General features: G+C 53.2%; 1 protein-coding gene across 1 annotated transcript in view; it reads left to right on the top strand.

Annotated features, from left to right (window-relative positions):
- The first annotated feature begins 3358 nt into the window (after positions 1–3358).
- Positions 3359–17914, top strand: part of LOC147710144 (E3 ubiquitin-protein ligase TRIM11-like) — a 188138-nt gene continuing 173582 nt past the window's right edge. The window contains exon 1 of the mRNA XM_086920838.1: positions 3359–3875. Within this exon, the coding sequence (XP_086776964.1) occupies positions 3462–3875 (414 nt within the window). The 5' untranslated portion in view covers positions 3359–3461. The remainder of the gene's footprint in view (positions 3876–17914) is intronic.

Below are 17914 nucleotides of genomic sequence, written 5' to 3'. Positions count from 1 at the left end.
TCTGGTGACTTTTGGTGAGTCTAAGTGGCTACATGGTCCATAAGGGAGCAGAATACAGCACGCGTGATTTTGAGGGTGAATACTTTTTTAAAAAGTCATCGAGTGTCTACACGCGAGTGACAGCTCCTTAAGTGAAAAACCTGATGACCGACGTGATCACATACAAGGATGGCAAAACGAGTGCCTGTGTAGTGCCCGGGGGTGAATTATGCGCAGTTACTCCAAGGAACATAGGGGGCTGAAGTATACCTGTGTGGCGCAAGCGAGAAAGCCCTGACGTCTTGGTGCAGGGATGGCGCCAATCATATGTTCGGTCTGGGCTAGGGAGGGAAAGAGTTCTGGTCAATGAGGGTTCGCCTGGGTGGATCGGGCCGGTAGACCACGTCCGTGGACTTACCCAGGTCCTATGGTAGAGGTACACGGGGGAATAGCCGAGCAGTATTTCTGGGGGTCTCCTTCTGGAAACGGAGGTGCCTCGCCTCTCGGTGGGTCTGGGAAGAGAGGGGGTGAGGCGATCAGAGATTGCTCGCACTGCGAGGGGAGCTAGCCAGAAAGCGCTGAACTTACCGGAGGATAAAAAGGAGATCCCCGGTGATGTTTGAAGACGCCCACAATGGGGTGCTGGGTATTGATTCAACCGCCAAATAAGGCAGGCACAGACCTATTCAGATCCAGGTGCCACCCCTCCCCTCACTCTCCATGCAGATAGCTCGATTCAGCCCTCTGCTGACTCACCCGGTCTACTGGAATCCCCCAGCCCCTGTCACTCAAAAACCAGACTAGGAATACACAACCTAGCAGAGGCAGGCTTGCATAGTTAGGCAAGAAAATACCTACTTTCTAAAAGTGGTATTTTCAAACACAGAATGTTAAAACCAACTTAACTAAAAGATGTATTTTATCATTCTGAGTTCAGGCATACTAAACTCGAATTTCTACCTAGTCCTCTGAGTCAGATAGGATTTTAAGATGTTATAATCAAACTGCCCATTCTGGCCTATGGGGAACAGGTAGCCTTGCAATAGTGAAAAACGAAGATGGCTGTAATTCACTATCAGGACATGCCACACACATCAGGGCATGTCCTACCTTTTAAATGTAAATTGTAAATGTAAATTGATACTTGTATAGCGCAATACTCACCCACAAGGGTCTCAAGGTGCTTGTACGAATACCGCTGTGAAACCCATCCTGGCTTTCCCTGTGAGGCGTCCACTCCTGGGCACCCCCAAGGTGGAGACCAGGCATCCTTAGCGTTGTGGGGGCCGTTGTGGAGATTAAGCAAGCTATTGCCCAGAGTTGCAGAGTGGGACTCCATGATTGGAATAGGCACCGAGGCGAGAATTATCAGGTCCGTGGAATTTTGAGCCCAAGACCCGCCGAGGTGGGGAATTGAACCCTGGTCCCGGGCTAGACCTCTGCATCAGGGTCTGCCGCTCTAACCATTGAGCCACACTTCTCCATATAAAGCACCCTGCCCTTGGGCCTACCATAGGGGTGACTAATATGCAGAAAAGGGAAGGTTTAGGGACTGGCAAGTGGGTGCACTTGCCCGGTCAACATGGCAGTACCAGACTGGACACAGGCTCTGCAAGGGCAGGCCTGAGACACACTTTACAGGCTGCTTCTGTGGGTGGCACAATCAGTCCTGCAAGCCAACCAGCAGCATTTGATTTACCAACCCTGGGCACATGCAGTGCACTGTACTAGGGTCTGACAAGTAAACCAAAGCAGCCAATCATGGAGTCACTAATCCATGCATCAATTTACCATAGGGAGCACTTGCAGTGTGGAACTGAATAGCAGTGGCACAGTGCCCAAAGCATCTATCACCTGCAAAAACACATGAGGGAACAGCAAAAAATGGAAGGGAGGCCCACGCCAATGGTGTCTAACAAGCGCTACATAAATGCAAACGTTTTCCCTCTTCTATCCCTCCGCTATCCTTCTGAATCCAAATAAGAGGCTAACCTATCCACCACTCAAATGACTTTAATATTTCACTATACTAATTCAACACTAGTCCTTTATGGGTTCTGCAGTAGCGTGTTACCTGCTGAAAAAGCGATTCAACGCCTTGTCAGAGGTAGTAAGCGGTATATAAATGAAATTACAATACAATAAGCACCAGGAAGTGCCACCAAGAACCAACAATGAATACAAGCAAGGACACGCAACAACAAGAAGCATAAAGCGACAACAAGCAACAACAAGCCATGAGGAACAACAACAAGAGACGGCAACAAGTGATGATGTGATGATAAGTGACAAACATTTGAAATTGAAAAGTACCAACAACCACTGACCAGAGAAAAAGAAAAACAAGCATTTGCAATGCAATAGGTCTTGCATTTACACAAGTTTAACCCCTTTTATGTTCATGACGGCTCCTCGCCATCATGCATCACGGTAGGCGTGTGCGCACGATGCCCGGGAGCCGTCCGAATCCCGCTGGCTGTTTATTTTTCCCGCACAGCGCGAGAAATAAACCTGCATGCAAGGGGTTAAGCTATTGGCATTGTAAATGACAAATTCTATTATTTTTGTTTTTTATAACATAAATAAAAAGTGTTCTCAATTACCATGCCAATAGTTTAAAATCGTGTAAATGCGAGACCTATTGCATTGCAAATGCTTGTCTGATGAAGGTTGTAGTGAAGTGTTTAACTGCACTAATGATATCAAACCTCTGCTCAGACAATGATTGTGTTAGATAAAAGTGCACGATATTGAAATAATGCGGTCAAAGATTTTTGTTCCGCCGCATAATTTGCCTCATCTCGCTGTATAATTTACTCAACCCTGCGGCAGAAATCGCTCCTCTGATAGCGCGTGATGCCAGTGACCTGATTATGAATTATTACAGGTGAAGGATTGAGAAAGCAGTTATAATTCAGCCTTTGGAACATTAAGTGAAACAGCAAATGCAGGAAGAAATGGTTTCATAATTATTTTCCAGATGTCAGTACAGTTCTAAAACAAATATTATAAACCGGCGCAGAAATTATTGCCACGTTCAGAACCACACAGAGGATTTCATAGAAATCCATATTTAGGAGCCCGCTCCCGGCACTAACAGAATCTGAGAACAAAACCAAATTGCTGGTATTTTAGCTGAAAAAGGAAGGAAACCTCGCCCGGAAGTCCCGGCGCAGCCAGAGAGGGGCAGACGCACAGACACACCCACTTCACACAGGGAGGGGCAGACGCACAGACACACCCACTGCACACAGAGAGGGACAGACGCACAGACACACCCACTGCACACAGGGAGGGGCAGACACACAGACACACCCACTGCACACAGAGAGGGACAGACGCACAGACACACCCACTGCACACAGGGAGGGGCAGACGCACAGACACACCCACTGCACACAGAGAGGGGCAGACGCACAGACACACCCACTTCATAAACAGAGAGAAATGAAACTTACCTTCACTTCCTGCATTTCTGCATTATGGCGGCAGCAGCTCAGCTCGGGAACCTCAAGGAAGAGGCCACTTGTTCCATCTGTCTGGAATATTTTAAGGATCCGGTGTCCATAGAGTGTGGACACAACTTCTGCCGCTCCTGCATCACCCAGAGCTGGGAGGGAAGAGATGGAAACTTCCCCTGTCCACAGTGCAGGGAAATATCTTCTGGGAAAAACCTCCGACCCAACAGGCAACTGGGGAACATGGTGGAAATGTTAAAACAGCTTCACCTGCCCCCCGTGAAGCCCCCGGAGGAGAATCTGTGTGAGAAACATAACCAGGCACAGATGCTGTTCTGTGCAGAGGATCAGAAGGTGATGTGCTGGGTCTGCCGGGAGTCCAAGGAGCATAAAACTCACTCAGCAAGTCCTATAGAGGAGGCTGCAGAGGAGCACAAGGTACGTCTGCGGGTGTTCGGGGGTCACAAAGTCGCTTGGAGACACACCAAGGGGCAGCCGGAGAGCACAAGCTAGTGTGTGTGAGTGTTCAGAGATCACAAGTCACCATTTTTATAGGGTGCCAGATGGCTCCAGGTCACTGGGACAACACATTTCCATTTCTGGATTTAGCTTTTTACATATCATTATCATCTGGTGTGTTGAAGCAATAGGGTCCAGTAAAATGAACCAAGACTACAACTCCCAGAATGCACTGATCTCTTAAATCAAAAGCCCAGAAATGGAAAAAGTTGTGTCCCGGTGGCATGGAGTCATCTGCTCCCCCTACCTGTGTATACCATAGAGGAGGCTGCAGAAGAGAACAGGGTCTGTGTGTGGATGTTTATGGATCATAAGGCACCCGTGGGCCCCAAAGGGAAGTCTGTGCAAGGAGTGTATGTGGGTGTTCACGATTCACAAGTGAAGACAGTGTAAGTTCCACAGAGGAAGAAGCTGAAGAGGAGCACAAGGCATGTCTGTGGACGATCACGATTCACAAATGAATACATTTGTTAAGTCTTTAAGAGGATACAATGTATATTTAGGGATGTTTGGTGTCCTTAGAGACGGCTGCTGAAAATACAAGGTATGTTTGTTTGTGTTTAGGGATTGTAAGTGAATCCACTCCATAAGGGCTTTATAAGAACCCGTAAAGAGCACACAGTGTGTCTGTCAGAGCGCTGGGATCATAGGCTGTATACTGTGAGCCACAGAGGCGGCTGCAGGGGATCAGAAGGGATGTGTGTGGGTGTTGTGGGACGTTGCACGAGACTCAAGGAACTCAGTGTAGCAGTGAGGTGTGAGTTGTTGGTTGTAAAGTTATCGATCACCCAGCAATGAACGACGCTGCAACCTGGTAGTGTTTAACCTCGTTTATTAAAACACGTCTACCTCTGAAGAGCACCGAGCCTCAACTGGCGTTTAACGGTTATGCGCGCCAAACATTATGCAGCCTGCGTAGCCTTGCGCGGGCGCGGCACGTCACGTGGCCACGTGACGTCGTACACTAGAGCGCGCTACTACATATCTCCCCTTTTTCCAACGAGGAATCAGTTACTCATTCGTTCACAGTTCAGTTCATAGTCTCTGAATTTTGCTGGTTTAAACACCACCCTGCCACTACGGGTCAGTCTTACCGGGGTGTTGAGATTCTCACATTCGTTGCTTCCTTCTGACTCCTGCGCAGCCGCGCCTACTTCTTCTCTCCGACTTCCTCGTGCCATCCACTCTTGCTCGCGTACCATTGTCTCTAGTTCTTGTGCACCTTCTCCATTCTCCTCAATCGCTCCCCCCAGAGCCTCCTGCTCCTCCAACTCTGTTTCTTCCTCGTCCAAGTCTGTGGTCCTCTGATCCCAGTTCAAGATTTTGTTACACCTCGCCATGCGATCTTGCGACCACACGTTGCCATCACTCAGTAGGGCCGCCCTGCCCCGTACTTCCTTCACCTGCAAGGGCTTGCTGTATTTGCTCTCTCCTTTTCTCTGCACATTGGCCAACCTTACTCGCACCCACTCTCCTTCCTCTAGTCCAGTGTTCCGTACATTCCGTCTGCGATCATAATGTTTGGTGTAGGTTGCTTGGGCTCTCTCGAGGTTGGCTCTCACTACAGCGGGCGACCATTCACTGGTGACTGTTTTCTCCTTCCACACTCGGTTGTCCTATGTGAAAGGTTCTCGTCCTCTTAGTATTTGAAACGGGCTGTATCCTGTGCTGGTAGGCGTTATCCTGTAAGCCCAGATCATATGCCAAATTTCCGCCTCCCAGTCCTTGTCATCAGCTATGGCAGCTTGAATCGACCCCATTACCACCCTGTTGAACCGTTCTACTAAACCGTTTCCAGCTGGGTGATAAATGGCTGTGTGTTTGGCTCCTATGCCATTTCTATTCATGAATCTGTTCCACTTCTCTGATTTAAACTGGGGCCCATTGTCACTAAGCACTGTCTTGGGGATGCCTTCCCTCACGAACGTGTCTGCCAGGAATTTGATAATCGCATCTGTGTCCATGGTTTCTCCTATCATTATCTCCGGCCATTTTGAGTACCTGTCCACCATGACACACACATATTTCTGCACTCCTTGCATGTCCAGAATGGGGCCCAGGATGTCCACACTCAGTTCTTCCCAAGGGTTCCTGGGTAGATCAAACTTGCCCAGCTCAGGGCGGAGGAGTTTGAGGGTTTTATCCGCTCCTTGACACCTGGTGCAGTTCCTGACATGTCTTTCTGCCTTCAAGTCCATTCCAGGCCACCAGTAGTCTTGCCTGGCTCTCAGCCTCAATTTACAGATCCCGAGGTGTCCCTCATGGAGTGCGTCTAATAGCCGGGTGATGAGGTTAGCGGGTGGTATTACCCTTTCGCCTCTGTGTACAAGCACTCCCTTGTCACCTACCGATAGTTCCTCTCTGATTTCATAGTAGGGTCTGAGTTCCCCTCCAAGTGCTTTCTTTTCAGGCCATCCTTGCATCACGAACTTCTTCACCTCCTTTAACACTACGTCCTCATCGTATGCCTGTTCCCATTCTGTGAGACTGATGGAGGCCCCTTGGTCCCCTGTGAGGGCCACCCACTCCTCTGTTCATGCCATGTTCTCGGCACTGGATTCCATTGCAGCAGCTCTGCTTAGGTAATCTGCCACACGATTCCTGTTCCCCGGTATATGCTCCACATCATACCGGAACTCTAGTAGCTTCAACGACATCTTTGATATTCTTGGTGTGGCCTCGGCGTGCCCGATTGACGTCAGCACCTTTAGTAGAGGTTTGTGGTCCGTTCTCAATAGGAACCGTGTGCCCCACAGAAATTGTCTGAACCTCGCGGTGGCCCACACCACTGCCAGCATCTCCTTCTCAAACACACTGTACCGTTTCTCGGTCTCTGTCAGCGTGCGTGAGGCAAAACTTATTGTCTCCATCTGTCCTTGTCCTCTGTCCTGCATAAGGACTGCTCCCAGACCTTTGTCGCTGGCATCCGTGGTCAAGACCGTTCGGCCTTGGGGGTCATACCCCTGAAGAGGAATGGCTTCCGTGATCGCTTTCTTGACATCATCGAACTCCTTCTGTGCCTCTCCTGACCATCGAAACTCGGTGCTTTCCTTCGTGAGTTGCCTCATTTGGTGGGTTCTGGAGGCGAAATGTTGTTCAAATTTCCCATAGTACTCGGCCATGCCCAGAAACGATCTTACTTCGTCTTTACTGGTTGGAGGGGGCGCCTCGCGGATCGCCTTGACATTTTCTGCCTTGGGGGTCACTCCGTCCACACCTATTTCATGTCCTAGATATGTTACTGACGACATTCCAATGCGACACTTTGACCATTCCGCAGTGAGGCCTTTCCCTTCCAGTATCCGTAACACCTTTTCCAGTTTCGCATCATGGTCCAGCTTGTCTCGGCCCATTATCAGGATGTCGTCCTGAAAGTACTGGACGTCCCTGCTATTTTGGAAGAGCTGGTGCATCAATTTTTGGAAGACTGCAGCTGCCGAAGCCAGCCCAAATGGCATGCGGAGAAACTGGTAACACCCAAATGGGGTGATAAACGATGTAAGATGGCGGCTCTCCGGGTGCAGGGCTATCTGGTGGTAGGCGGAAGTCAGATCGATGGTGGAGTACCATTTGATGCCCCGGGTGCTGGCCAGCATCTCCTCTATTCTTGGCAGGGGGAACCTTTCTACTACAATGTTCTTGTTAAGTTCCCTAAGGTCCACGCACAGCCGGACCTTCCCGTTGGGCTTCTTAACTACCACCAGTGGCGCCAACCATTCCGCACATGTGATGGGCTGAATGATCCCTTTCTTCTCCAGTTCTTGGAGCTCCTCTTGCACCGCCTCTCGTACTGCGATGGGAATGTTCCTGGCCCGGTGAGCCACGGGCACAGCCTTGTCCTCCACCCACACTCTCGCGCTGTTAGCGCTCTAGCAGATCTCTTCAGGCAGGGCATTTAAGGCGGCGAGGAGCTGCGGCAGCTTGCGGAAGGAGAGACGGTGGCAGAGTCTCCCGACCCGCTTATACTATCAGCTGTGATTGTGTCAACGCTCCGGCGCTCCCCACTAGCCGGTACCTGTTTGTTTGGGCTCCTGCTCTCAGCTTTATTTTAATTGTGATTTTAAATTGTGACTGATACTTTTAAAAATACTTTAGCACACTCACCGCTAATACTGCGCTGACTTCTTGGCCTGTGCTCGTTTCTTCCCCTGCCCCGCCCCGGTCCGACACGGCAACCAGTGCCGCTTGAGCGGAGGGCGGGACAGGAAGAGCCAGTGACCCCACCCACACTCTCGCGCTGTTAGCGCTCTAGCAGATCTCTTCAGGCAGGGCATTTAAGCCCTCTCGTCGCCCAAGCGCGCAGCGGTTGCGCGCAGGGGGCGCCTTAGTCGCGCCTGAGACGAGCCAGAGAGGAGCCCGTCTGTGCCCGTCCGTGACCGACCGGGGCCAGGGGCCATGACCCCTACTTCTGTTGCTTCCTCCTGTAGAGTAGCGGATAGATTAAGTTACTCTTCTAATGACTTACGTAATCTGTGGCACCCGCCGCCTAAAGGCTGCGCACAGGATTCCGGCCCATGTCCCGGGGGCCCGTTCTCCTGCAAACATTGTCATTTCCAGTCACTTTTTGGTCCCCCTTTTTCAGACACTCCAACCCCTGAGAACCCCAATCCTTTGCCCCCCAGGGGTAATAGCATACTATGTAATGTCAGATCTCTCCCTAAGCACCATTCGGAAGTTTGGGACTTAATACACTCAAACCGCCCCGACTACTGCTTCTGTACCGAGACCTGGCTTAAACCCCACCTGGTCCCTGCTATCACCTTGGGGGTCCCTTCGGGGTATAAGATTCTTAGGCTCGACCGCCCTGTTAAAACTGGCGGCGGGGTCGCGGTAATCTGTAAGGACACTCTTACTGTCACTCTCCTCGACCAATGTTGTACTGACGACATTGAGATACTGGTTTTTAAAATTGGCTCCTCGCCCCTATCTTACTGGAAGGGAGCATTAGTGTACCGACCTCCTGGTCCCTACACTGAGGCCTCGACTACCCTTCTGGAGACACTAGCCCCCCACATCAGATCAGGAACTAATTTTGTACTCCTAGGGGACTTCAATGTCCACAGCGAACTATCTGACAACGCTGAAACTCGCAACTTGTTGACTGACCTATCTGCCCTAGGCTTCAAACAGTGCAACCGGGGTCCGACTCATCAGGCCGGTCATACCCTCGACTTAATTCTATCGAATTCTCATTCCCTGACCTGTCATCCCCCTTCACAGGTGGAATGGACCGACCACTTTATAATTAACTTTTTCCTCCCCACTCTCTCGGAGGAACGCCCTAACCCTGTCCCCCTGCCGCTATGGCGCAGGCAGTGGCACAAGGTGTCCGTTGATTCCTTTAGAACTGCCTTTATTCCTCCTGATTTTCTCCCCTCGGACTCCCCCAACCTGGCCTTATCCAAACTCAATAATGCTTTGAGTACGGCGGTCAACATGATCGCCCCCCTAAGACGCTGTAATCAGCGGTCAGACCGCAAACAAGAACTATGGTACTCAGACCTACTGCGCGCGGAGAAAAGAACTTGCAGAAAGTTGGAGAAATCTTGGAGACTCTCGCGCAGCACTGTCGATAGAGATAGGTATAGCTCAGCAATGAGACTCTATCATAAAAACATCAGAGCTGCCCGTAAGTCCCATATTATCTCCCAACTCTCTGGGGCCGGCAACGACCCCAAAATGTTGTACCAGGTGCTCTGCACATTTACCAAGCCTGTCGCTTGCGACAGTACAGAAGTGCTAACCCAAAAACTGTGCGATGACACGGCCGGTTTTTTCTCGGATAAAATTGATGCCATTTACCACAAAATTTCCCAATCAAGCACATCCGTGGATGAAAATGTCCCTTCTTCCAGTTTTCAGCCTGGAACAGCCAGTGCTGCTCCAGCCTCATTATCATTCATCCCTGAGATCACCTTAGACCAGGTCAATTCTCTGATTGGGACCATTAAGTCAGGCAGCCCAGTAGACCTCGTACCTGCCCGTGTCATGCACCTCATTGGGAGTGTCCTTAGCCCCTACATTCGGACGGTGATCAATCGCTCCCTGTCTGAGGGACTGGTCCCCCGGGTGTGGAAGGAGGCCATAGTCAAGCCTATCAGGAAGAACACCGCCATCCCTTGGTCAGACATGACCAACCTGAGGCCAATTTCCCTTCTGCCATTCATCGGCAAACTGACGGAGAAGCACGTCAATTACCATCTTTCCACCTTCATTGAGCAGACTGGCAGCTTAGACCATTCTCAGTCCGGGTTCAGGCCTAGGCATAGTACTGAGACTGCCCTCCTCTCCGTTACGGATGCCATACGCATGTCCCTGGACAGAGGGCTGTCTGTGGTGTTGGTGCTGCTGGACTTGTCCGCAGCATTCGACACCATATCCCACGCCACCCTCCTTACCAGATTAAAGGAGATAGGCATCGACAAATCTGCCCTGGCGTGGTTTACCAGCTTTCTCTCAGAGCGGACTCAGAAGGTGAACATGGGCTCCTTTAGTTCCACCTCGGCTAACATCATCAGAGGAGTCCCGCAGGGCTCATGTCTTAGCCCTACGTTGTTTAACGTATATGTCTCCTCTCTGGCCAACATGACAAGGTCCTTTGGGTTTATGCCTATCTCCTACGCTGACGACACGCAGCTGCTGTTTACTTTTAAGACCTTTACTCCAGAGATTAGACAAGCTTTCTCCAACGGCATGACTGCTATCGCCAGCTGGATGGCCAAGAACTTTTTACAGTGTAACGTGGGAAAGTCTGAGGTCATGTTATTTGGGGAGGCGAGAATCCTTTGGACCCCAGATTGGTGGCCTTCAAGCTTGGGACAGGCCCCGCTCCCCAAACAGGTAGTAAAGAACCTGGGGGTTCGTCTAGACCAGGACCTCACCCTTTTTCAGCATGCCAGCACCACTGCAGGGTCCTGCTTCCACATTATCGGCCTCCTTCGGAAGGTGTTCCCCCTTCTACCCGACGAGACCCGGAAGACCCTGGTCCAGGCCCTCGTTTTGAGCCGCCTGGACTATTGTAATGGCCTACTCCTAGCTGCCAATGAGGGAGTGCTCAATAAACTACAGGTGGTGCAGAACACCGCAGCACGGCTGGTGACCAACACCCCCCCAGAACACCGTCCCTCCCCCTCCTTAAAGCCCTTCATTGGCTTCCTATCCGGAAACTGGTAGATTTCAAGATCAGCTGTGTGATACACAAAAGTTTACACAATCTGGGACCACACTACTTGGCAGATAAATTTGTTTATCACCGTCCATCCCGCACCCTCAGGTCCTCCAACCAACAGTTGCTTCAGGTTCCTAGACACCACAAGACCAGACAGGGAGGCCGTGCCCTCTCCATCATGGGGCCACGTCTATGGAACAACCTCCCCCTCTCCCTTAGAGATTGCCAAAATCACTCAGCTTTCAGGAAACGCCTAAAGACTGTACTATTCTAGGAGGAGTTCTTCGACCTGCTCATCTCACAGCACCGCGCGGAGATACACCTTCGGGTGTGATGCCGGCGCGTAACAAGCCTATAAATAAATACATAAATAAATAAATGATCCTATGTGCAAATTTCTCTAGCTTCCCCACCGTGCCTCCGAATACCTTGGGGAATGTCTTCCTCCATGTGTCTTGGTCAGGCCACGATTCGTGTTCAGTTAGTAAGATCTGCTCTGCACCTCCGGGGTCCAACTTGATGCCCAGGTCACCCTGGTCCAGCCACCCCAGCACGGAGGGTCCTTTTTCTGATACGTAGAGCTTGCAGGAGGCCGATCGGCCCCGGAATTCGAACTTCAGTGGTCGGAATCCCGCCATTGGTATGCGGTCCCCGTTGTACGTGACGGGGCGGATGTCTAACCTCTCCAGTTCCGGGCCTAGTCTTGGTGCAAACTTCTCTTCCCACACGGCCCTCTGGACGATGGTGTACGGCGAACCAGTGTCAGCTATTACACTGATCATGATTCCTCCTATGGTCATTTCCAACACCGGCCTCATAGATCTTTTCCCATCCACATTCATGACTTGTCCATCCGCTCCCAGTACCTGGTCATATATGCCCAGCACCGTGGCTACCTCCTCCTCCGGTGTCTCCTCCTGTGTGTCGCTGTCCTGGCTGATTAATCTCACCGTGCTCTTGGAGGCTTTCTTCCTGCACACCTTCTCGAAGTGTCCAATAATTCCACAGTACATGCATTTGGCACGAAACCCCGGACATTTTCTATCATGCGCTTCGTGCGTCCAGTTTCCACACCTGTAGCATGGCTTCCGGCTGGTTCCCGCGTGTCTTCCTGGAGGTCCGCCATTACCGTTCCCCTTGGCGCCACTCTTTTCTGCTGTCCTTTTCGCCGAGTGGTCCTTACGGGACTCGTCCTCGTCTACCCTGTTCACCATGACACTGGACGTGGTCTCTTTCTTTGTTGCATCCGCACACCTCCTCGCCAGCTCTGCCCTTTTGACGATGACCATCACATCTTTCAGAGTGGTTTCTCCACTGGCCCATAGCTTATCTTGCACGGAGGTGCACGTGGTGTGCATTACCACTTGCTTCCTTTATGAACTCCTCCTCCCAGTTGTCGTACTTGCACGTGGCTGACAGCCGTTTTAGCGCTGCCACGTACTCCTCTACCGTCTCCCCAGGGCGCTGCTTTCTTTGTTGAAAGTTAAACCTGTCCACCGACACACATACCGCTGGTCTAAAGTGTTCGTTCAGGTCATCAATTGTATGAGCGTACACATCATCGTCCGTGCTGTTCCTTTGCTTTGGCACGAGGCTTTTGTATACTCTCAACCCTTCAGGGCCTAAGTTCAATAGCAAGATGCGTTTTTTTCTCGATGGTTTGAATGTCTCTTCACTCTCGTCCTCTAGAACGCCAATGAAGTTGTCAATGTACTCTCTCCAATCCTCCCACTTCATCAACGGCTCTCCCGGCCTGGGCAGGAATTGCACCGGCGCTGTTGCGTATCCTGTTTGTACGCTCATTCTTTCACTTTTGATCGTGGGCTGGTGGCTCGTTTGGCCTTTGGGGCTTCCTGGCGCGCTGTCTCGTTCAGCTTTGTATGTGTGGTTCTGGGGACCACCTGCGTCAGCCCCCTCGCTCTTTATCAAGGTATCCAGCTCGTTCTTGGCCGGTGGACGCTAACCTTGTTGGCTGACTGCTCGCCGTGCCTTCCTCGACTTCCGCCGTTTCGGCCTCCTGGGGAAGCTCCAGATTGTTCGGCTCTGCCGCGCTCTTCAGGGTGCTTGCTCGGTGGTTGTCTTGGGTTCACTGCAGGGTTGGGGATCAGCTATCCCACCCTCGTCGCCATTTTAAAGTTATCGATCACCAAGCAATGAACGACGCTGCAACCTGGTAGTGTTTAACCTCGTTTATTAAAACACGTCTACCTCTGAAGAGCGCCGAGCCTCAACTGGCGTTTAACGGTTATGCGCGCCAAACATTACGCAGCCTGCGTAGCCTTGCGCGGGCGCGGCACGTCACGTGGCCACGTGACGTCGTACACTAGAGCGCGCTACTACATTGGTGTCAGAAGACTTGACGTGACAATTCAGGGTGTGACACAAGGACTCACATGGACACAGACAGAAAGGGGGCGTGGCTTGGACGCCGATCGGGATGGCGGCGTGAGCTCGCAGCTCCGCGCGGAATCCCGCTAATTCTCCTGTTTTCGGTACCCTGGGCGACCCGGAGACGACGCTCCTGCCCTCTGAAGTTTAAGGGGACAGCCGGGCACGATCGGAGAGTCGCTGGGGGACTGCTGGCCCCGAGGAGATCGAGCCGAAGAGACGACCGAGGTGTTGCCGAGGGTGCGAACAAAATGGCGGCGAGGAGGCCGGGCAGCCCCGTACTTTCGCTTTGAGCCGAGTTGTCACCAACTGGCAAGAGATCCTGCAATCGGCTGTTCGAAGCACTGGGATCAGCGGTGCTGTGCCCGGAGACCAGGGGACGTTGTCCTGCCTCACCCGGACCTGGGGGACCCTCGCTGGCCGCCGTCCCGGGACCCATCCTTCCCCCCTCAGTTTTCCGAGGGGGACAGCTGAACGGAGTTCGTCAAGCTGGTCATTGCTTCCGAGGGCATCGGTGGCGACATTGAACACTGCCCGGTGTTAGGGGGCTGGCACTGCACTAAGAGAGCGGACGCCAACGGGCTCCTGGGCCTGTGACGCAGCACCCTGGAATGGCGGCGATCGGGGGGTCGACGGCCGAGGAGCGTGCTGAGGGGGACCCGGCGACATCAACTCGGATGGGCGAGACTCCCTCCCCGGAGCTGGGCCAGGAACAGCGGCTGAACCAGCGTTTGGATGCCATACTCGAAGCGATCACCTCGACTAAGGAGGCGCTGCACCAGGACATCGCCCAAGTGGCCACGGGCCTGGGGCTGCTACGAGCGGACCACGCGAAGCTAGCGGACAGGGTCAAGGACCATGACCAACTGTTGCTGGACCTGAAGCCATCAGTGGTGACCCCGGAACACAGAATCACGGATATATTGGCCCGGTTGGACTCACTGGAGCGACGGGCGGAGGATGCCGAAGGCCGCAATAGACGGAACAACGTGCGGGTTGTAGGCCTGCCGGAGAAAATTGAGGGGGAGGATGCGGTGGCCTATATGGAGAACTGGTTACGCACTGTGGTAGCGCCGGAGGGGCTTACTCCTTTTTTTACACTGGAGCGAGCTCACCGGGTACCTGCTCGCCCGCCAGGGCTTGGCCGCCCCCCACGACCGATGGTGGTACGGCTCCTCCACTACAAGGACCGGGATCTCCTCATCCAGTGGGCCAGGATGTCGGGCCCATACGAGGTGGAGAACAGTAAGGTCACGATATTCCCGGACTACACCCAAGCGGTCCAGAAGAATAGGGCATCGTTCCTAGCGGTGAAGAAGGAGCTCCGGGAGGAAGGCATCCAGTACTCCTTGCTCTACCCGGCCAAGCTGCGGATCATAATGGATGGCACCACGCACTTTTTTCAGACCCCGGATGAAGTTTGGCAATGGCTGGAGTTGTATAGAGCGGGGACAGACAGATCGCATAAAAGCAGGCGAGATCAACCTAAGCCACCCCGGGTGAGACAATCGCAGCGCATCAGGTCCCGCAACAGGCGCCAGCGGGAGAAGCGGGAGGCTCAAATGGCGGCGGAGAAGAGGGATGCGCTCGCAGCGACGGCGGCCATTACGGGGTCGCAACAGACCAGTGAACTGGCAGAATCGGACTCAGGCGGGGAAGGCAGCAGGACGGGAGAAGAACTCTCAGAGGCGGAAAGCTCGAAGGGGCCGATAGTGACCCCACAGACATCGGATGGCATATTTTGCGGCTGAGGCTGCCTTGGGACTTGATCGTGACTTCATGGTAGGGTGGTATCCTGTTGATGGGGGGCGGGTTGCCGGTGGGGGGGCTGAGTGCTTAGTAGGGGATGAAGACGCGGGGCGCGGGCTCCGCTAGCTGGGGTCGGCGGTGATTCACCCCCCTTGGGCCCTTAAGGCCGACTGTGGTGGAGACCACAGGGTAGGAGTGTGGGAAGTTGGATCAAGGTTTGGATGGGGGCTGACATTGGGTTCGTGTGCTCTGTCCTGGGGAGTGGGGTTTGGGGAGTTTTTCTGTTCTGGGGGTGTTCGGGGGGGGCAACTGCATTGGGGGGGCTATGAACCTTCGTTATTTGAATCGAACTGCTCGGAGTTGGAATGGGGACATTACCTAATTTGAAATGCCTGACGTGGAATGTCCGGGGGCTGCGAACTATGATAAAGCGCCACAAAGTTCATGCATACCTGGTGCGTCGGGGGGTTCAGATAGCTATGCTACAAGAGACTCATCTCACTAAAAAAGAGTGCACTGCCTTGCAGAAAAGATGGCGTGGCCAGGTGTTTGGTACCACTTACTCGGCGTATGCCAGGGGGGTGTTGATCTGGGTGAGGGCGGGGATACCCTTTCAAGTGTTGAATCAGGTGGTGGATCCGGATGGTCGGTTTGTGGCGGTGGAGGGGAGGTTATATGGTAGGGATGTGGTTCTCTGCTGTGTGTATGCACCGAACACTGATCAAGCTCGATATTTTGATGGCCTCTCGGGGTCCTTGGCCTCTTTCCTGGCGGGCCCGATAGTGCTAGGGGGGGACTTCAACTCGATCACGGATGTGGCTTTGGATAGATCCCATCCCCCCCTGGTGGACTCCCCGGTGCGCAGGTTGGCCACGCACAGGAAGGACTGGCAGGATAGATGGGGGTTGCTAGATGTCTGGCGGGAGCGGCACAGGGACGCCAGGGATTATTCCTTTTATTCTGCTCTCCATGATCTGCATGTCAGGATCGATTCGGTGCTCTGTGGTGGGTCCCTAGCCCCATTGATCTCTCATACGGAGTACCTGGCTAGGACTATCTCAGATCATAACCCCCTATTGGTACACATTCAATGGCAGCGGGAGCGCTCAGCGATACCAACATGGCGGCTTCGGCCGGAGACGCTTGAGGATTCTGTGTTCAGCGATGCGGTCCAGCAAGGCATCGATAGCTATTTCGGAATGAATGAGGGCACGGCCACGAGTAGGTCTACTGAATGGGATGCAATGAAAGTGGAGGTGAGAGGGGTGTGTTTGGGTCGGTTTTCGAATGCTCGAACGACTGTGTTGAATGCACTCTTGAAAGCGGAAGAGACTTTGAGGGACCTGGAGCGCCGCAGGCCAGCTAGGCCGGATTTGCAGACCCAGTTATTGGAAGCGAAGGAGGTGGTTGCCACCGAGACGGAACGTTTACGATGCTACGACTACAGGCAGTATATCATCAGGGCACATGCGGAGAGGGACAAGGTGGGCACCCTCTTGGCCAGACTAGCTAACCCGGAACTTAGGGGCTGCCCGGTCCTCAGCATTAGTAATGCGCAGGGGGAGATGGTATACTCCCAGGCAGCGGTATTGGAATGTTTTAGGGGGTACTATGAGGAACTGTACCAGAGTCAGCTGGGGGTGGGGGCTCAGGACATTGCGGAATACCTAGGGGAGAGACAGCTTCCGGTCCTGGACGTGGAAGACGCGAGGGAATTGGGCGGCCCGATCACGCTTGCAGAAATACGGGTGGCCGTCAAACATATGGCCCGCAACAAAACGCCTGGGGTGGATGGACTGCCGATTGAATTTTACCAACAGTATATAGACAGCTTGGCTCCCAGGCTCCTGGTGGTATATACGGAAGCTTTTGAGGCCGGGGAATTGCCTGGGTCCATGCGAGAGGCCTTGATTGTGCCGCTCCTAAAGCCTGGCCGGGATGCAACGGATGTGAGGTCCTATCGCCCGCTATCTATGTTGACGGTGGATTATAAGATTCTGAGCCGAATTCTAGCCACCAGGCTGGCCCCACACATGACGGGCTTGGTACACAGGGACCAGGCCGGGTTTATACCCACGAGGAGCACGGCGCTGAATATTCGCCGCCTAGTGGGTGTAATGGACGCCATCTTGGACGGGGAGGGAGCCCCGGCGGCCCTGTCCGTGGACATCGAGAAGGCCTTTGATAGTTTAGAGTGGTCTTTCCTGGATGGAGTGTTGGAGAGGTTTGGCATGGGCGAGGGGTTCCGCAGGTGGACGAGGGTCTTATATACCTCGGCGACGGCGAGGGTGCGTTTGGGCGGTCTGGTGTCTGCGGCGTACCCGGTGGGCAGGGGCACGCGACAGGGGTGCTCCCTGTCCCCTCTATTGTTTGCTCTGGCGATGGAACCTTTGGCGGACCATGCGAGGTCGGGTGACAGGTACGCGGGGATAGCCAGCGGTGGGCAGTGGCATTATATATCGCTATATGCGGATGACTTGCTCCTGTACCTAGCTGACACGGCGCGGGCACTGGACGGAGCGATGGACCTGTTGTCGGAGTTTGGCCGGCTCTCGGGCCTTAAGGTCAATCGGGCGAAGACTTGTGTGTTTCCACTGAGAGCGGGATCGCCCGACCCCGGCGGCGATTTGGGCGTGGTCTGGGAGCCATCTTG

This window comes from Lissotriton vulgaris, chromosome 5 (genome assembly GCF_964263255.1).
Source record: "Lissotriton vulgaris chromosome 5, aLisVul1.2, whole genome shotgun sequence".
Lineage (NCBI taxonomy): Eukaryota > Metazoa > Chordata > Amphibia > Caudata > Salamandridae > Lissotriton > Lissotriton vulgaris.
The sequence above is the reverse complement of the archived record's forward strand: the minus strand, read 5'-3'. Positions and strand labels throughout refer to the sequence as shown.